The following is a 20,946-nucleotide window of genomic DNA, read 5'->3' as shown; positions in this document are numbered from 1 at the left end:
TAGTCTGCCTTTTGTAGCCATGGTTTCATTCAACATACTTGGCTAAGATGATGTTGCTAAACCCATAATGCCCTGTCGTAGATGTGAGGATTCCATGCAAACCCAATTTTTTTTAAAAAAGAAACATGTTCATAATAATAAATATTTTGCATGATATTACAAACAGTTTTTAATTTGTTAAGTTATAAATAAGAGTGCTGACTTGGAAAAAAAATGGCGGGAGGAGAGGTTGCTGCCATGGATTAAGTTCTTGGCCTTGGTTTAACATTTATCTCTCAGTGTTGGTGATCTGCACCTATGAAATGATAGTCTTACTTGTTTGCCTATAACCAAGTTTTGTGTGGCTTTCCAAATCTGTATTAACAGAGATGTGGATTTGGTTTGCTGCATTGTGATCAGGTAACATTGACTGGCATTTTGTGGATCCTGGTTCATGTGGCAAAAATAAAGGAAAAAGTCCACAAACCAGAAGTCTGCTTACTTCTGGTTTGAGGGGTACAATGCATACTCCTCCAGCCACTAGGTCACATGATTCTGTTTAGGTTCTTTTGGGTTTTGTACCTAATGTGCTTTATAAAACTAAACTCAAGTCAGCTAATATGGGGACTGTTACAGTTTTTGTGTTTCCCTACCCTATAAAGGACCAGTATATCTCACTGGAGGTAGAATAGCTTTGCATCACATACTTTGCATGCAGACTTACCGGTAATACCATACCCTCAATTTAAAAAAAAAAAAATTAAATGTATTTTTGTATATGGTTTCCCTGCAACATGAAGCCTCATGTATTATCAGTAATAGTTGGTGTTAATTAATTGTATTGTTTTAGTGTTCCTGATTATTCGGTTGCTCTTTTAATTTCGCTGTTTTTAGTTAGGTCTACACAATTACAATTTCCCCTCTTTCATTGTTTGTTAGTTTAAATCTATTTTTGCTGAAAGTGTAATAGGCACCTCTACTTGAGCTAATTAGGTAAAGGTACCCCTGACCATTAGGTCCAGTTGTGGACGACTCTGGGTTTGCGGCGCTCATCTCGCTCTATAGGCCGAGGGAGCCGGCATTTGTCCGCAGACAGCTTCCGGATCACGTGGCCAGCATGACTAAGCCGCTTCTGGTGAACCAGAGCAGTGCACGGAAACGCCGTTTACCTTCCCACCGGAGTGGTACCTATTTATCTACGTGCACTTCATGTGCTTTCGAACTGTTAGGTGGGGAGGAGCTGGGACCAAACAACGGGATTTGAATTGCCAACCTTCCAATTGGCAAGCCCTAGGCTCTGTGGTTTAGACCACAGCGCCATCCGTGTCCCTTTAAGCTAATTACAAAACTTAAGCTAATTACAAGCCTCCAATTGTCATCGGAATGGCTGGGAAAGCTTTGGGCAATTGGGGAGGCGTGGGACAAAAGACATGGAACAGCTGGGAATGTTGTGAGTACAAATTAGACAAAAGGCATCCTCTCCAACTAATTCTCCAACTAGCCATGCTTCCTTAGGCCACATTGGACAATTTGTCCCACATAACAGCAAGGAATTTTAATTGCATAGCATCTCAGACGTATAAATTTAGGCATTTGGTACAGCAGCAATCATACCCAAGAGCTAGAAAGCTTCAGCTTTCAGTGTATATAAAACTGCTGTTTAGAACTTGTCATTTTCATATTGGGTAGAAAAGACATTTAATTTTGTAAAATATTGAAATAAACTTCTGAGCAGAGTATGAGTGCTACCAACTACCGTATAAAGTGTGTAGAGAAAGTTCACTCATTGGCCTTTTGAAGGATTTGTTTGCAGTTAGGAGTTTGGACATTTTGCACAATCTCTAATCTAACCAGAGCCTTGTTTTAATGCTTTCCCATTCATTATATGAGAACAAAAAAACCATAGTGGCATTACTGATGGGTAGATTTTAGAACAAATCAAAATACAGTAAATCTATTGTTAGAGCTCTTAATATCACTTGGCTCAATATCCTAGGTTGACTGTGTGTGTGTGCAGCTTAACTATGAAATAAAGATGTCCAATTTGCATTGTCTTAGATTAAGAAATATCAGGAGAATAACGTGCCTACTGCAAGTTCTTCAGTCGCTCAACTACCTCAGAGTAGCTTTTCCCAACCTTGATTCCCCAGGTGTTTCTGGACTACAACTCCCATCATCCTTAGCCAGAAGAGTTGGTAGTCAGGGATTATAGGAGCTGTAATCAAACAACATTTGGGGAACCAAGTTTGGGGAAATCTGTGCTAGAGTTAAGAACTTTAATAATGTTTCAAAGTTAGGACATCCGGAGGACTTGAATAGACGCCTTCAGTGCTCATAATTTCCATAAACCACATAGCATCAAAGCACAGAGAATCACCGTCTATGTGTGGCAAAGAGCACTGCAATACACATTTTTAAAGTGTTTGGGAAGATGTAGTCTCTGGCCCAGGATTTTTTATTTTGGTCATCTGGAAAGGCCCTAGGTTTTATTTCCCTTTTATTGGTCATTTGCAAAGCTTCGTTCTCTGCCTTCTCCTGCCTCTGTTGAAGTAGTCTCATGTCTTCAGAAACCTTTAAGTCAGAATAAAACAGTCATTCTTTGCTATCCCCCTCTTCTGTTAGTATCTCAGGGAGTTAGGAGTACTAGATTATTCTCTTACTTTACAGGTCATTACTCCATGTCGGAAACTCATCTTGTGTGCAGATAATAGAAAAGAAATGGAGGACTGGATTGCAGCACTGAAGACTGTACAGAATCGTGAACATTTTGAGGTAATGAAATAGGTTAGGTATAGATGTATATCTACCCTTTATTTTTAAATGCAGTGGCAGCCTCACCCCCAATGCATACACTGTTTACTGTTCATATATGTTGCTTGTTTCAGCAGTTATAATTAAATATTCTCTGAAGTCAGTGGTCATCAGAACATGTATATAAACTGTCTGAATTTAAAGTGATTGCTCACTTTAATCATTCTGACCTTGTCATCATGAGTAATCCAAGATCAGGAAAGAAAGTTGCATTTCCCGTAAGTGAGTACTACGTGGAGTGATGTCTTTGATTTCGCTTGAGTACAAACTGTAAAGTAGGTGGACTGTGATTAGTACAGCTATGATAAAGAGTTGGAACTCCAAAAGTGCTATTTTTATTTTGGAAACCACCATTTTTAAGGTACAGATGTGATTTTGGAATAGCTGCTGTTTTTCCCACTGTGTCCTCAGTGGGAAAATTATAGATTGATAAATCAAAATCAAAAACACTCATAAAAAATTAAATTTACATAAATTAAAAAACAGTAAACACAATAAAACCTCCAAGCAGATAAATGCTATGAGAATTCAGACTTAAAATAATTAAGATAGTAAAAATGCTTAATGTGTATGAGAAAGAATACAATATTTGAATATTGTATATTGACACCATTTCTCACTATTAATGAGGGCAAAACTAGGCAAGACTCCATGCATGCAGTTAGCAAATTGCAGGTGCAGAGTACCTGATCCATTTTGGAACCTCGATGTGGGGGTTAGGTGGCTTTGCCCCACTCTGCAGTACATGTCAGGACTGGTGCCCTCATGCCTGCCATTTGCAAGAAAAGAGATACCGACTAAAGATTTGGAAGAACTTTCTAATAAGAGCTGCTTTAGAAGGTGGTGGACAGCTGTCAGCTGTGATTCCTCCATTGCAGGGGGTTGGACTAGATTAGCTTTTGGGTCCCTTCCAGCTCTACATTTCTATGATTCTATTACAGTGGTGCCTCGACTTACGAATTTAATCTGTTCCGAAGGCACCTTCGTAGGTCGAAAAATTCGTAAGTCGCCATTGGAAACGCAATTTCCCATAGGAATGCATTGGAAATGGAAAAATTCGTAAGTCGAAGCAACCCCATCTAAAAATTCATAAGTCGAAAAAACCCTATCTAAAACTGCCGCGGTTTCCGTTTGGATGTCGAGGAATTCGTAAGCTTGTGGCCATTTGCCACATGGTTGTCGAGTCGTTCGGTTGTCGAGTCGTTCGGTTGTCGAGGTACCACTGTATCATTCTTGCTTGCAGCTGGCAAATTTTTGAATTCCCAATCCAGACCATTTCAAGCTGATTGTACTCCATAGTTCTGTGCAAAAATGCTTGGTGGGCATTTCATTTACATTTTTTACAGCCTCAAGACTACATTCCTCTGATTGTGCTTGTACCATGTGGGATGAAGTTTACTATTTCACCCCATGATGTACTTTTCAGTTTGTTGCTCATTTCCACACACGCCACATACAGGAGGGCATTCTTGTTCCTCTGTTTTTCCGTGGTTCCAATGCTCCACAGATTATACAGGTGTAGATTCTGCCTCGGGAATATATAGTTTGCACAATTTAATATCTATATCAGTGTCCCATTGGGATGCCATCTTCATTTGTTTACCATAAATTCATTTTCAGTCTACACAGTACAGTATGGACCATTTCTCAGGGATGCATAACTGGTACGCCTGTTCACATGCTCGGCCAACATACTGCAATGTGTGCCGGGAGGCACTATCTGGAGTCACGTCCCACGGACTCTCCTGCGAAGGTAAAATCCTTTCATTATTTTGTGCTTGGAACATAAAGCTGTTAGGCTTCCAAGAAGGCATTGGTCAGACTTGCACCCCATTGGTTGGTCACCATTCCAAGACAGGAATAACCATATGATCCTGAAATGTTCCCTGCCCGACTTTGACATCTTGCAAACGAAATAGGCTTTGATCTAAAAATCCTGCTTATGCAATGATTGAGAAAAATTATACCAAAACAGGATTAGCTACAGTACAAAATAAAACCGGTTAGGTTTGATTCTACATTTATTGTGCTTCATAGCTTTTGTTAAATTATAGGAGCTAAAAACCTTATGTATGAGAAAGATAACTTCTTTTTTAAAAAATTATCTAAACTTTGTTGGCATAAATAAAAGATTCCAGTAGGGTTCAGTACAATAAAATCTGTAATCATAAAACCTGCATCTAACGTTTAAGTTAATGTTGTATAACATTCACAAATCTTCATTGCCTATTGCAGAAACCTGGCTACTAAAGATAACTGTGGTTGAGCTTTGTGGTCAGCAACCTCTCTCAGGTTGGGTGTTGTAATCTGTTTTTAAATGAACGTAGATCTTTAGAGGCTGTTACATGATATAAGGGGAGAAATACATCTAAGGTCCACAATTAAATTCAGGAATATTTTAGAAATATGACATGAATTATTTTTTCTCTGCAGGTAATTCATCAACACTGGATTGTTTTAGAATATTTTTCAGAAAATATGTCTGATTCAAATAAAATAACCTGTAGTTTGAGAATGTGTATGTAATGTTTCCTGAGGATAATTAATTCCTAATTAGAATAGGTTTAAGAATTCCTGTACATGTCTTGTTTAGATTAGATTGGTTAGTGATGCTAAAAGCAGAAGAAAATAAATGGGTTTGGTAACACTGGGTTTCATGTACATTTAAATGGAGTGTTCACTCAGCTCACCTCATATCTACTCTTCTCTTTCTTCCTTTTCCTCTCCTCCTGGCTTTTCTAGTCTGCAAATTTAAAGCCCACAAGAGGTGTGCTGTCCGGGCAACTAATAACTGCAAATGGACAACGCTAGCATCTATTGGGAAGGACATCATTGAGGATGAAGACGGGGTATGTATGAGGCCATTTCTCATGTGGGAAAGGTTAACAGGCATATAGAAGGCATTTCACATACAGTGGTACCTCTGGTTAAGAACTTAATTCTTAACCTGAAACTGTTCTTAACCTGAAGCACCATTTTAGCTAATGGGGCCTCCTGCTGCTGCCGTAGCACGATTTCTGTTCTCATCCTGAAGCAAAATTATTAACCTGAGGTACTATTTCTGGGTTAGCGGAGTTTGTAACCTGAAGCATTTGTAACCTGAAGCGTTTGTAACCTGAGGTACCACTGTACACCTCTGCTTCTGCTTAGATTCTCTAGAGACTTCAGAGAGGAACATCTATGCTGTACTTACTTTTAAAGTACCGGGGGGTGGTTATTGGGTGGTTGTTTTTATTTTGATTATATATTTTGTGGTTTTATATATTGATTTTGTTCTGTGAGCCGCCCTGAGACCTCAGGTATAGGGTGGTGTAATGGTATTGTTGCTGCTACTCTTGAGTAAAGATGCCCAAGTCCGTGCTTTTCTTTAAAGGTTTCTTGTGCATGATATTTACAGTGCAGAGATAGCAGAAAACATGACCTCCTAGTCACTCGCAGAATCTGGGAGTGGACGTTTCCTGTTGTGTGACCAGCATAAGAGCTTAGGCACCCCGAAACGCCTCCTCCCGACCTTACGTTTAGTGGCACGCCTTAATTCGGGTGCCAGAAGGGGCTGCCTGTTCCCCTCCACCTCTTGGTCAAGGCGGTGCAAGGGCTCTCCAACATCGCTGAGCCTTGTTTCCTCCAACCCACTAACTTCCTTATTCCTCCCACCTGACCTGCTGCTGCTGCTCTCACTGGGCGAAGTGCTGGTCAGCAGGATAGGCGGTATACAAATTCAATAAATATTATTAATAATAATAATGCAATGGGAAGGGTGAGTGTTGCTCTATATACTTCAAAGGGAGTTTAGAGTCTAGTAACAGCCCTATAATGAAAGTGATTTATTTTCTGCTTGTTTGCAGATTTCAATGCCACACCAGTGGCTTGAAGGAAACCTGCCTGTGAGTGCCAAATGCACAGTGTGTGATAAAACATGTGGCAGTGTACTGCGCTTGCAAGACTGGCGCTGTCTCTGGTGCAAAGCAATGGTCAGTTAATGTTGCAATGCTGTTCAATTTTACTCCCCTTTTCTGCACTGTGCCTGTGTATTCTGATAATGCTACTATGTAAGGAGAAAGTTTCAGAGGCATCCCACGTGAATTTATTTTTTTGCTAATTAGATTCCAACTAAAATAAGCCCGCTGTTAGATATTTTTAAAAGATTTTATGCTGCTTTTGCCAATTACGAGTCTTTTACATAGTCACGGATAAGCATAGTAAAATGTGTAGCCGTCTATAGGCTCTTTATCCACTGATTCTAAGATGGGTAGAAATGTCGGTGATCTGCCATGATGTTACCACAGCAGCATAAGGAAATTTCACTATGTTGAATAAACAGAATTAGATTAATAGAGATTGCTTGCTTACTGGTCCTTTGCCAGAAAATAAAGGTCACATCTGAAAGCAATAATAAATGTATTACAGTACAGATCTTTCTGATGCAGAATGTAGAGTCCTAAATACTCTTCTTGTATCCTGGGAATTGCTTATTAACCAGCTGTATATTATTTTGGCAAGGCCTGCCTTTCCTTGACAGTCAAGCAGAATAGCACTGAATTATTTTGGATACTTCACTGATTCTTAAGTGTAAATACTAAGGATAATAAATTTCTTGGCATTCTACATGCACATGAGCGTGTGTGGAAAATGTATTTGAAATGTAAGCAAATAGCCAGAGAGGTGTAAGATATCCAGATAAACCATTTGGTCTCTGACGTTTTATAGTTGTTCACAGAATTATTTAAGGAAAATGATATGCAATTAACTACAGAACTTTTGAAAAACACATTGGGCCTTTGTGAAAGATCAGTTGTTTTTCTGTGCCTGTTGCTTTAGGTACTACTCTCATTATTTATTCTTGGCAATTGTAGAATTTCTGGTTTACTCCTACATTTTCATTAGTGTTTAACAAACCTACTTTTCACTCTTGATCCATAAATCAGTATTCTTAGGATACAACTTTCAGAATCAAGTGTCCCAAAAGTATTGTAAGAAGGGAACTGATTTTATATTTCTTTGAGCTGCATAGACTAAGGGTTGATATAACCATTTCATCCTGTGTTATGCACACAGGTTTGTAAATGCATGCAAACAAAACACTACAAGGCCAAAGCCTGTTCAGATGTAATGGCTCTGCTTTGGGAACTCCCACCCTGCTCATTTCCTTGTGTGCTTGCTTTGGCAGGTTTTGTGTTATGTCCCAAGTGGAAACTGTGGTTTAATTTTGGACTTGTAACCACTGTGTTTCACAGATCATGGACTGGACTCCCAAAATTAAGCCAGTTTGTGATTTCAGTGTATATTTTTTTTCCTTTCCATTTCTATGAATTTCTTCTTCATTAAAACAACTGAATGGAAGCAAAAGCAAAGCAAAACTTTAGCTAGTATATTTTTCCTCCAGGTACATACCTCATGCAGAGACTTGTTACCAACCAAATGCCCGCTTGGCCTTTGCAAAGTTTCTGTCATCCCTCCTACAGCTCTCAACAGCATTGATTCAGATGGTAGGTATCAGCTAATGCTTTTCAGTGTTTCTTTCACACTTTGCCAATCAAGCAAATAGCTCAGAAAACCAATGTTGGCATAACGCATAAAGTAGTTATTATCATTATTATAGTGCCTAATGCTCATTATGTGCACCATAATCTTTTTCTCTTTCCTTCTGCCTTGTTTCATTCCTTATCTTCTTTCTAGGGAGACCTAGACTGCAAATTTGTAGAGATCAAATTTAGTATAGGTGTTGTCATACTAAGATATTGGAACAAACACTGTTAGGTACTTGTAAAAGTGCAAGGTCTGCAGATCAAAGCAGTCAAATAACCACACAATGCAATCCATCAAGTAAACTGGCCACAAACCATTAAAGACTTTGTATGCCATTAGTAAATCCTTGAACTTGGCCCCGTAACAAAGCAGCAGCCTGTGCATATCTTTGAGCAGCAATGCCATATGCTGAGAGAATCTCATTCTTATCAGCCAATCATGCTACAACATTCTGTACTAAATGCAACCTAGTGCAGCCACTATGCTAATAATGAACCCATTCTCCAAATCTTAAAAGTCAGAATTAAAATGTCACTATTGGAATATTCTGATTTTTTAAAAAAAGGGGAAAAAACAGTTAGTATATTGAAACAGCCATATAGTTCCATGTAATATGCTGGTTAAAGATCACTTAAAGATCTGTAGACTGTTAGCCACCCTGTGGTAATACAACTCGATTATTCTTAATTTTTGCTTTTCCCTCTCAGGGTTCTGGAAAGCCACTTGTCCCCCTTCTTGCACAAGCCCTTTGCTGGTCTTTGTTAACTCAAAAAGTGGAGACAACCAGGGAGTAAAGTTCCTACGAAGATTCAAACAACTGTTGAATCCTGCACAGGTCTTTGATCTTATGAACGGAGGACCTCACCTCGGGTAAGAGATGCTCTCTTGTTGTACAGATGCCTGCAAATACTTAAGAGTGGCCCCAGACATGAGGGACAGAGCATGAGTTTATATAATGTGGCAATAGTGGAGAAAAAGAATGTGTATACAGTGAAACCTCGGTTGCTGAACGTAATCAGTCCCATTGGATTCAATGGTGGGTGGGATTGCCAAAGTCATTTTTCTTGGAAACCCACCCCCTTTTAAATGTTTAAATCTTTTTATTTTGCCATGCACATACAGCTGAATGTGCACAAGTTAATTGCACACAAGTTGCAGACCTACTGTAATTTATGCTTCTCTGTGTCTTTGAATAAGAACGCCTTAAAGTTTAGAAGGCTGCCTTACTAGGTCAGACTATTTGTCCATCTAATCCACTATTGCCTACTCTGACTGGCAGTGACTCTTTAGGATTTTGGGCATAGGTCTTTCACATCACCAGCTATCTGTTGCTTTAACTGGTGATGCCAAGTGAGTGAGCCTAGAGACCTCTTGATGTAAACACATGTTCAACCACTGAGCTATGGTCTCAAAATATATGTGTTCATTCTGTTACATTTACTGCAGGGATACAGTACCCTTTATGAAGCTCCATAGAACCTTTCATTTATTTGTTGAATTGCAAACCACTGTTGGTGGTTCTTGTTCTGTGAAGATAGTAGAGTGGTGCCTCGCAAGACGAAAGTAATTCGTTCCGTGAGTTGCTTCGTCTTGTGATAATTTCGTCTTGTGAAGCGCGGCCATAGAAAACTTCGTATTGCGAGTCACCAAAAACATCGCAAAACGCTTTCGTCTTGCAAGTTTCTCGTCACGTGAGGCATTCGTTTTGCAAGGTACCACTGTATCTGCTTAAAAAACCCCAAATACTCTAGTACCCAAACTTATGTCTTTGTGTTGCATAGATGGCTAACTGGTACACTGCTGTTACTTTGTCCCTGCAAATACAGATTCTGATTAATTTGAAATCCAACAAAAGCCTTTATTACTCCTGTCAAATAGATTTTAGTTGTTAAATACTCCCATATTTTAATAATACATTATAGCAAATTTACCTTTTTTTTCCTGTGCAGTTTACGTTTATTCCAGAAATTCGACACCTTCCGAATTCTGGTGTGTGGTGGGGATGGAAGTGTTGGATGGGTTCTCTCTGAAATTGACAGCCTTAGTCTCCATAAACAGGTATTTTCTCTAAGTTGCCATTCTACATGTGGATTGGCTAAATGACAAAAGGGAGCAAGGAGGACCTTATGAAATACAATTTTGCCTAGAATAACGAAATATCTAAGACTGAAAGTTTGCATGACAAACATGGGATTCCCAACTCTGTGTTTACTGAATGTGAGTAAGGTTCATTTGCAAGAGAGCAACAGTAGGTGTTGCCTCCACCCAGTGTTTATCACAATATCTTCCCCCAGCCAAATATCTTTCTGGTCTCAGGAAGTCTTAAAGGGTGTAGTCTTTTATGTATTTGTTTGCTTAGGGCTGGTTCACAAGGCCCTGTTTAAGTCCAGCAGTGCTGTTTCCACATAGCAACTCATTCATGTGCAGATGTTCACCATGCATAACTTTCAGCTTTCACTATGCCGCTGCAGTTTTCAAACCCTTTATTCCAATTCACAGTTTCATGGCACAAACCATGTAGAGTAGCCTCTGTGCGGGCAGTTTTGAAGTTATTGTTGGGCTGATACTTGATCATATAAATTATGTCTAGTTCTTGAAATAGCTATTTACTTGGAATAGAAGTATTGCCTTTATGATATCAAATAATTCTTGTTTCAAAATGGCAATAGCACCACTTTGTGGTTACCTGAAATACTGATCTTTAACAAAGCCTTCAACTATTGTTCAATGTCATGGCTGCAATTGAACTCTGATTCTCACACTTTAACTTTTTAGAAACAGATTTATTATTAGCTATTTTTGACTGTTGCCAGTCCTACATTGCATCCTTGTTGTTGTTGTTATTGTTGTAAACTCCAGCAACATACACAGTGGGTATCCATTTTTTTTTATTAAAAAAAAGACCTGTAGATGCTGAAAGGCAAGATTTGAAGAAAAAGTAGATTTTAAATAATTGCTTTGAATAGGAATAAGCCATCATTCCTTGTAATGGAAAGCTGGGGAAATATATATATATTTTTAATGGGTAGGAATTCTTAAATAAGGATCTGGGGTTGGGGGACTCCGATCTGCAAAAAAAAAAACAAAAATAATAATTCGAAAATGGTGAAAGAATATGGGTGAAATATTAATGACATATTTTCTTTTTAACTGGACTCTTTACTGTGTAATTTTCTCACATCGTCTTTACTGTAAGAAATAAACTAGAAAACATTCAGTGTTCAGAGTTGGTGTGGACAGTGAATCCCTTTGGGCTAGTCTTATTTTTATTCTCCCCTTCCTATGTAGTGCCAGTTGGGAGTGTTGCCCTTGGGCACAGGCAATGATCTTGCCCGTGTGCTAGGCTGGGGATCTGCTTGTGATGATGACACTCAACTTCCTCAGATACTGGAAAAGCTGGAAAGGGCCAGTACCAAAATGCTTGACAGGTAGGTGCTGTTCTATGATTCTGGTCCTGTTCCCTAGCACAGTGATAGTCAGAATCATCAAATGTGCACATGGAAGTCCCTTGCACTTCTGAAGCTTCAGTACTAGATATGGCCCAAAGTCTGAAGTTCTTTGTCAGTGGGTCTGTTTTACTCTGCAATGGGTCTGTTTAATGAGTTGTGGGTGTTTAACGAGCTTTGTGATAAAGCAGTGGAAACGAGGAAGGCATCTCTGAAAGATTTTTGTATGGCATTCTTTTAACAGCAGCTGTTTTCTGTATCAGTCAATATAGTAATAACTACGCTGAATAGTTCCTCCTATGTATCCCAGGTTTCCCTAATTTTAGGAGCAGATGCTTTTTCAGGATAGCTCTCCTTCCTTTCCAATAGTTTAAAGAGTATTTTTGTGAGTTTGAAGAGATGAGATTTGTCTCTGAGTGAAGGCATCCTTGCATGCTGGCCCTGCCTCATTGCACATGTTGCACCTGAACCAAAAGGAAAGTCAAAAGGATCAATTTCTTCTGTTCATTTTTAATACAGAGATGTAAGAAGGAAAAGTGTGTTCCTTCTAGAATCATCTGCCTTAAGCATCCACTTCCTGTTGCTTCTTCATAAACCGTGTGTGCCCTTTTAATGGTATCTAATTTGTATTAAATGCTGTGATGTCTTTTTTTCAATAGGTGGAGCATTATGGTGTATGAAACAAAACTTCCTCGGCAAGCATCTGCTTCTACAGTCACTGAAGATTTCAGTGAAGATTCTGAGGTAGTTGTATACATTGGGGGGACCATGAAAATGAACTAAAAAAGTTAGATGATCAGAGCAAAACCCCCATGAGATACACGGGGAAGTAGCTCTAAGAGGAGGCATGGCTTCTATACTCAGATATGTAGATAGGGCTCAGAGAGGCTAAAAACTAAAGCATTCTCCAGATTAAAAAAATATTTTTAATTGTTTTCATAGCTCAAACAAATGTTAAGTTTTACTGCAATCATTTCCCTTGTCTGATGCCACAGCGAAGTGAATACCAAGTTGCTTGACTTGTTTGTTTTGTGAGTGTTCATTGTAGAGTAAACTGAAATCATGGCTACACCTTTATGGGGAGCCAAGAATAGCATGTACTGCTCCATGTTGACCCTGTGATGTGCAAGTCCAGATGAGGTGATAACAATTGTCCATTTCTGACTATGACAAGGTGCAGCAGATTCTCTTCTATGAAGATTCTGTGGCTGCTCATTTATCCAAAATCCTGACATCCGACCAACACTCAGTGGTCATTTCATCAGCCAAGTAAGTACCCCAGAGAGAGGTGGTATAAAGAAGTCTGCTATATTATGTGTATTGGGGAAATAATTATTGCTTATCTGTTCTACTTCACTTAGGGTGCTCTGTGAGACTGTGAAGGATTTTGTGGCTCGAGTAGGGAAAGCCTATGAGAAAGCACCAGAAAGCTCTGAGGAGTCAGATGTCATGGCCAGAAAGGTATTTGGGGGGGGGGGGAGGAAATTCAAATCTCTCTGTCCCTCTCTCCCTCCCTCTCTCACCAACACATGCACATACACTTTATACAATTTCTATAAAACTTTATGCTTTGTATTTGTAGTGTTCTGTTTTGAAAGAGAAGCTTGACTCCCTTCTGAAAACACTGAATGAAGAATCTCAAGCTTTGTCATCTTTGCCAAACCCACCTCCTACCATAGCAGAAGAGACAGAAGATGGCGATGGTTCAGGCAGTGCTTGTGATTCTGCTAGTGGGCGTTCAGTAGGCTCCTCTTGCACTGCCCGTCCTCAGATATTCCGTCCACGTGAGCAATTGATGTTGAGAGCCAACAGTCTGAAAAAAGCTATTCGTCAGATTATAGAGCATGCAGAAAAAGGTAAGGACTAGAAAATCCTGAGTGAGCCTCAAGTGCTATATGAAAGGAAATATGTTGCTGTATTATCAAGACATACAAGAATTCTACATATTTGGAATATGTGTTTTATGTGCTTCCTATTTTGTTTCCCTTTGTTTTGTGATGGTCATTGACCTTAACAATAAATATTTGAAAACTAAGGAACTGTATTTCTAAGCTTGGCTTAGGACCAGGTTCACCTGACTTTTTCTGTCATCACACAGAGGGTAAATAAGCAGAATAAATCCTTTTGTTCCTTTAGTGTCCTTTATTTGTTTTCCATTTTTAGTATCATTTGTTTGGTTACCAAATGCTTCTTGCAAATAAAGGCAGGTCTTCTGGAAATGGCTTTGGTCACATGAGAAATATATCCTTGGAAGTGCAACCATTGCACCCTTTTCCACATTGGTAGAACCATTTTGATTTTGATTAGAAAGGCTCCTATCTCCCCCTGCAAGTGTTCCTTATCTTCATTCTTGAACATAGATGCCGTTTGTGGGCAGGAACTACAGTGTGAAATGTGCAAGTCAGCTGAATTACTCTAAAGTAATATTTTATATTGGTACAGTGGAACCTCAGTTGTCAAAACGCTTTGGAAGCCGAACAATTCGGAACCCGAACACCGACAACCCAGAAGCAAATGCTTCCGTTTTCGAATGGATCTCAGAAGTTGAACAGCTTCCGAGGCGCGTTTCTCCATTTTTAAAAAGGAATTTGCCGACCGGCAATTGTTCCTCGGTTGTCAAATGTTTCAGAAGTCGAACAGTCTTCCGGAACGGATTACGTTCAACAACCGAGGTTCCACTGTAGTTAAAATTGTCTTTTGGCTTCTGTTATTTATAAATACTGAAGTTACATTGTGACATTGAAGTTGAGTGGATCATGATGCGCTTTCATCATAACATGGGTATGATGAATGTGTGTATGAATGATTTGAGGTGTATGAATGATTTGAGGTGTAAATTTTATATCCAAATTGGTTATCTATGTTGAGAAAAGATATGTGAATAGGAAGAATTTTAAAATTTGTTCATGGGTCTTTCTTAAAGAAGCTATGTTTATAACCGTTCTCTACAAGTATCCCTTGACAGCTCCACTTAGCATTTTATGATGTGCCTAGACTGTCAGCAATTCTCCAGTGTTGTCCCTGTCATTTAGTAGATTGTAATCCAAGTGCTTTACTGAAACATGGTATGTTCAAGTTCCGAACAGTCTAAAGTTCTTTTGGTTGTTTTTTTTAATATCAGGTGTTGCAAAAATGAGATGAGCAGTGGCCATGTTTACAGAATCTGGGAAAGCCATTTGATGACGGTTCTAGGATGAAAATGTAATAGTGTTGCTGTCTTCCACTTACCCAGTTCCCTCCCCCAGTGCAGTGTGATATAAGTACCAGGCAAGTCTGTCTGACTCTGTTACTGTTTTACTGTTTAGCTGTGGATGAACAGAACGCTCAAACCCAAGAGCAGGAGAGCTTCCTCTTGGGTCTCTCTACCGCTGAAGAGGGAAAGGACTTAAGGAATGAAAATAAAATCTCCTTACAGCCTTCACACACTGGCAACTATGGATTTCCAAAAGGGAGGAGCCACCGGAAAGGTAAAAACCTTAGTTAACCTTTGTTGAAGGCAGCATCTTTATATGTGTCTTTCTGGAGCCTTCTAAGAATTTGTAATACTGTATTTCCATAGCCCTGGGTCTGAGATCTTGCTCCAAGTGTTACACCATCCCTTATCAGTTGAATAGTGAGATAAGCAAAGGATGACATACAGCTTTAAATTCTCAGTTTTTAATGCTGTTTTAGCATTAGATCATCTCAGCCTAGAGTTCCTGAACCAGCTTGTAGTTGTTATTATGACCTTAGGTATAGGGCTAGGAGCTAAGCTATTAGGATCCAGGATTTGCAGTACATAGTTTAGTAGCAGCTGTTAATAAGCTCAGCTGTGTTTCTCCCCTAAATACTATTGACTCTTTATTCTGAATAGCCATTAATAATTTTAAAATGTATTGGAGAAGATCAGTCTACATCCCAATTCCAAAGAAGGGCAGTGCCAAAGAATGCTCCAACTACCGCACAATTGCGCTCATTTCACACGCTAGCAAGGTTATGCTTAAAATTCTACAAGGCAGGCTTAGGCAGTATGTGGACCGAGAACTCCCAGAAGTGCAAGCTGGATTTCGAAAGGGCAGAGGAACCAGAGACCAAATAGCAAACATGCGCTGGATTATGGAGAAAGCTAGAGAGTTCCAGAAAAACGTCTACTTCTGCTTCATTGACTATGCAAAAGCCTTTGACTGTGTCGACCACAGCAAACTATGGCAAGTTCTTAAAGAAATGGGAGTGCCTGATCACCTCATCTGTCTCCTGGGAAATCTCTATGTGGGACAAGAAGCTACAGTTAGAACTGGATATGGAACAACTGATTGGTTCAAAATTGGAAAAGGAGTACGACAAGGTTGTATATTGTCTCCCTGCTTATTTAACTTATATGCAGAATTCATCATGCGAAAGGCTGGACTAGATGAATCCCAAGCCGGAATTAAGATTGCCGGAAGAAATATCAACAACCTCACATATGCAGATGACACAACCTTGATGGCAGAAAGCGAGGAGGAATTAAAGAACCTTTTAATGAGGGTGAAAGAGGAGAGCGCAAAATATGGTCTGAAGCTCAACATAAAAAAAACCAAGATCATGGCCACTGGTCCCATCACCTCCTGGCAAATAGAAGGGGAAGAAATGGAGGCAGTGAGAGATTTTACTTTCTTGGGCTCCTTGATCACTGCAGATGGTGACAACAGTCACGAAATTAAAAGACGCCTGCTTCTTGGGAGAAAAGCAATGACAAACCTAGACAGCATCTTAAAAAGCAGAAACATCACCTTGCCGACAAAGGTCCGTATAGTTAAAGCTATGGTTTTCCCAGTAGTGATGTATGGAAGTGAGAGCTGGACCATAAAGAAGGCTGATCGCCGAAGAATTGATGCTTTTGAATTATGGTGCTGGAGGAGACTCTTGAGAGTCCCATGGACTGCAAGAAGATCAAACCTATCTATTCTTAAGGAAATCAGCCCTGAGTGCTCCCTGGAAGGACAGATCGTGAAGCTGAGGCTCCAATACTTTGGCCACCTCATGAGAAGAGAAGAATCCTTGGAAAAGACCCTGATGTTGGGAAAGATTGAGGGCAAAAGGAGAAGGGGACGACAGAGGACGAGATGGTTGGACAGTGTTCTCGAAGCTACGAACATGACTTTGACCAAACTGCAGGAGGCAGTGCAAGACAGGAGTGCCTGGCGTGCTATGGTCCATGGGGTCACGAAGAGTCGGACACGACTAAACGACTAAACAACAACAACAATTGGTCAGCAGGGCAAAGGAAGCTAGAGAAGTTAGAAAAAGCTTCTTTTCAAAAGCATCAAAATTTCACATAGTCTTTGGAATTGTAAATATTTATAACAAATTTAAGTAATTAATAGTTCTTTCACAAGTCCCTTTGTTTCATTAAAAGCATAACTTAGTATAGTTTCCAAAAGAACCCATTATTTAGTTTTTAATAGATGTTTGTCCTCAATTCCATATACTTAAAGATTTCCTTGGACTTTCAGATATTTTAATTATGACAACGATCTCTTAGATTGAATATACAGTATTTTAATATTGGCTTCAGTGTCATAATGGGTGTTTCTTGGAACACTTTCAGTGTTGGCTAAGAATATGTTAGAAAATAACAGAAGGGCACAGGAAGTCATGGCAGAGAGAACTGCATAGTATTTGTCAGAGGTTTTAAGTTTCCTTTCTATTTTGAACTGGGAGCACTTCAGAACGTCTTTTTTCCAGCTAAGGCTTGTTCTTTGGCTACAATATAAAAACCTATAAAGAATCTCCTGGATTAAGAGTACCTAGCTGAAAATGTTGGTATTCATAGCACGATTTGTAACTAAGAAACAATACATCCCACTACACCTAAGTTTTCTATTCATCGTTTCATAACATTGTAATGGTACCTGTGATTTTTGTTGTATTTTATAGTTATCAAGTCTCCTTGTGAAAGATTAATAAGTAAAGGAACTTTATCAGTGGGAAGCTCTGCCTCTCTTCCTCCCCAGGCAGGAAATCGGGATAATCTGCCAATGCTGAATGCAAAGATCATCTACCCCAGTGAGTGCAACAACACTCTTCCCATCTAGCTAAACTAGAGTTGACCTCTTCTGGCACTAAGAACATAACATGGTTTTTCTGTAATCCATTACTGATGGATTAGCTCCTTCTACCACCCCAGAAAGGCAGGGAACATATAGCCAACTTTTGGGTCCTAGACTAGGTTAGCTGACTCTGCTACCAGTTTGTTCCCTGCCTTGCCCAGTACAGCATCCCTCTCTTTATTATTATTTTATTTATATTTATATTTTCATTATGTATTAAATGTATATACCACCCTTCATCCAAGGATCACAGGGCAGTTTACAGTATAAAAACACAAAAATACATAATGTGATAACAAACAGTTATTCCCCCCTTTTGTTTAAAAGACCATAGATCGTTCTATTATCCAGAGGCCTGGGAATGTTTTCACCTGGTGCCTAAAGATATGTCATGAAGGCACCAGGTGAGCCTCCCTGGGGAGAGCATTCCACAAATGGGGAGCCACTGTAGAAAAGGCCTGTTCCTGTGTTTCCACCTTGTGTTTCCTTTCCATTTCTTTCTTTTTCTCTCAAACTTAACCCCTGCTCCTTTTATATCTGTCTTCTATGTTAGCTTGAGATATTTTTTTCTGCATCATCTCCTTTTATCTACTACTGGAAAGGGGGCATGTATGGTAAAGCTAAAGCCCATCTGTGAGAACAAGTATGGAATTAGGGTATACTGCTTAAAACTTCCAGATTTTCAAAACCTTACTCCTAAGATGAACTGATCATCACCAGGAAAGCTAATTGTTGTTCAGAGAAAAGAAAAAAGCAAACCAACTGGTTTTGAACAAGAGCTATGCTATACAGTGGTACCTTGGTTTAAGTACACAATTGGTTCCAGAAGTCTGTATTTAACCTGAAGCGTACTTAACCTGAAGTGAACTTTCCCATTGAAAGTAATGGAAAGTGGATGAATCCGTTCCAGACAGGTCCGCAGAGTACTTAAACTGAAAGTACTCAAACCGAAGCATACTTAAACCGAGGTATGACTCTACAGACAATGAGGTCTCTTATTCAGTATTTAGAGGCACATGTCAATAATTGCAGGATTGAAGCAATATTTACAAGCTATTGCTTTATAGTGGCCCATTTTACTTATATCTCTGTTTTGGGGCCACATGCATGCATTTCCATATAAATTCTGAGGATTTTCCTTATAGGAGTTGGGAAGCTGAGTGGGTCCCACCTCAGAACAAAATCTTGGACATATTTTTCCCAGCTTTCTAACCAAACTAGACATAAGTTTAAATGCGTGTTTGCATTTAATGTGCATTTAAAAAATGTGGATAGCTACTGAAGAGGGAAGGTAGCTGATAAATGTGGATTGCAGCATACAAGGATTTGGGGTCATTTGGGGGTTAACCCTTTTATCCCTTCTGTGGTCCTGAAGAAAATGTTTCATTTGAAGTTGCTATATGTATTGGGAGGAAATCTACCATTGGCACCAGCGGAGGATTTTTTTCCCCATTGCAGCTTGAAAATTATTTTTGTTGGGACCACAGTTGGAGAAGAAAGGGTTAAACTCCCCCTTCCCCGTGTACTGCAATCCCAATAATTATCAGCTGCTGCCCCAATCTAAATTTTCTAAAAAATATGCATGTTAAAGGTAAACAACATACATATTTAATATCACATCTAGTTTGATATCATTAAATCAAAGTATATGGTAGAGAAAGTTCTGTTTTTTCTCAGGAACATATAAATTGTTCATAGGAATTAGAAAACTTCTTTGCTTGAATCTGCTTCTGTGTAGGATTTAAGGACTAAGGCTGATGTTACTCATAGGTCTAAATTCCTGTTTTTTCCTCATTGTTCAGCAACAGTGAAAGTGTGAGATAATGTTTCATGCTCCAGAAGTGATATCCTGTTGGTTTTGGAGGTAAAATAGATCCTGTTTTGCCAATTGAAAGTATGCTGTGTCCTGCATGCTTCATAAACTCCTTGCAGCTTCCTGTAAGTTTTCTATTCTGTTGACAGATATCCGTGCTGGGGCGTCTGGTTCTCTACCTGGAGGTTCTGTCATCAGCCGGTTGTTGATCAATGCAGACCCGTTTAACTCTGAGCCAGAAAATCTGTGAGTATTCAAATAAGAGTGAAGGGGATTGAACTCCCTTTGCCACTGTATTACTGAGGAATAAATCATTTTTACAGCAAGTAGAACATTTTTCTTACAGTGTAGACAAGGCAAGACAGTCTCTACGAAGCTTGTCTAGTTTTGCAGAAAGTGGTAACACTGAAAACAGCCCTGTTTTTTAAAGAGATGACTTTACTTACTAACATGCTTATCTGAATTCTAGTAAAGTCTCCCTCCATCATGATGGCTGGTCTCATATTAAACATTGCGTGTGGGTTCTGTTCCAGTCCCCCATGAGCATACACAAAACTGCCTATAATAGGGGGCACCCTGGAGAGTCCTAGTGGCTCATGAGGAGACCCACCCCAGAGCCTCTTCGGGCTCCAAGGTGGGTCTCCTCACAAGCTGGAGGGACAGCAGGGCTGTGTGGAGCTGCTCTGCCTCACCGCCTAACAGCTGACATGAGGGATAGCACAGCAACAGTTGCCACTTCCCTGCATGTCAGTTGAGGAAGCCCTGCTGCCCCTCTGGCTCGTGCGGAGACCCTCCCTGGAACCCAAAGAGGACACCCTCTTCGCAAATAGAGGACACAAGTAGAGCGCATGTATATGGGGAGTTTCCTGTACAGTAATATGTTTCCAGTTTTTTAAGTGAGAAAGCTGATGATGTTCTTCTGGCTAAGAGGTTTCTAAAACTTTTCCTAGAAGACTTGTAGAGTTGGAAGGGACCCTGAGGATCATCTAGTTCCCCGCCTGCAATGTAGGAATATGCAGCTGTCCCATACGGGGATCAAACCTGCAACCTTGGTATTATCAGCACCATGCTCTTAACCAACTGAGCTATCCAGTCATTTTTGTACCGAAGAAGGAAATGCAAAGGAATTTTATTTTGCTTCTCTTTGTTTTAGGTTCTTGAGTCATTTGTTATTGAAATAGGAGACATAATCCAGAGGCCCCCTTTGACAGGCTTTATTCCTAGTGCACAGGTGGACAGCTCATTCATATACAGTGGCCATATTGGGAAGCTGCAGGAAATGGGCTTATCCACAGGGGCA

General features: G+C 39.7%; 1 protein-coding gene across 10 annotated transcripts in view; it reads left to right on the top strand.

Annotated features, from left to right (window-relative positions):
* DGKD (diacylglycerol kinase delta) overlaps positions 1–20,946 on the top strand; it is a 75,586-nt gene that overhangs the window by 39,904 nt on the left and 14,736 nt on the right. For 7 of the 10 annotated variants that reach the window (XM_035132661.3, XM_035132663.3, XM_035132659.3 and 4 more), the window contains 15 exons: positions 2,647–2,751; positions 4,411–4,543; positions 5,533–5,639; positions 6,636–6,761; positions 8,174–8,276; positions 9,024–9,186; positions 10,266–10,374; positions 11,605–11,744; positions 12,422–12,509; positions 12,937–13,031; positions 13,124–13,223; positions 13,345–13,618; positions 15,068–15,229; positions 17,661–17,789; positions 19,796–19,892. In XM_035132661.3, coding sequence (XP_034988552.3) covers positions 2,647–2,751; positions 4,411–4,543; positions 5,533–5,639; positions 6,636–6,761; positions 8,174–8,276; positions 9,024–9,186; positions 10,266–10,374; positions 11,605–11,744; positions 12,422–12,509; positions 12,937–13,031; positions 13,124–13,223; positions 13,345–13,618; positions 15,068–15,229; positions 17,661–17,789; positions 19,796–19,892 — 1,931 coding nt within the window. The remainder of the gene's footprint in view (positions 1–2,646; positions 2,752–4,410; positions 4,544–5,532; positions 5,640–6,635; positions 6,762–8,173; positions 8,277–9,023; positions 9,187–10,265; positions 10,375–11,604; positions 11,745–12,421; positions 12,510–12,936; positions 13,032–13,123; positions 13,224–13,344; positions 13,619–15,067; positions 15,230–17,660; positions 17,790–19,795; positions 19,893–20,946) is intronic. The other 3 variants (XM_035132662.3, XM_035132660.3, XM_088669673.1) reach the window with 1 other exon arrangement.

This window comes from Zootoca vivipara, chromosome 5, assembly GCF_965207765.1.
Source record: "Zootoca vivipara chromosome 5, rZooViv2.hap1.1, whole genome shotgun sequence".
Lineage (NCBI taxonomy): Eukaryota > Metazoa > Chordata > Lepidosauria > Squamata > Lacertidae > Zootoca > Zootoca vivipara.
The sequence above is the reverse complement of the archived record's forward strand: the minus strand, read 5'-3'. Positions and strand labels throughout refer to the sequence as shown.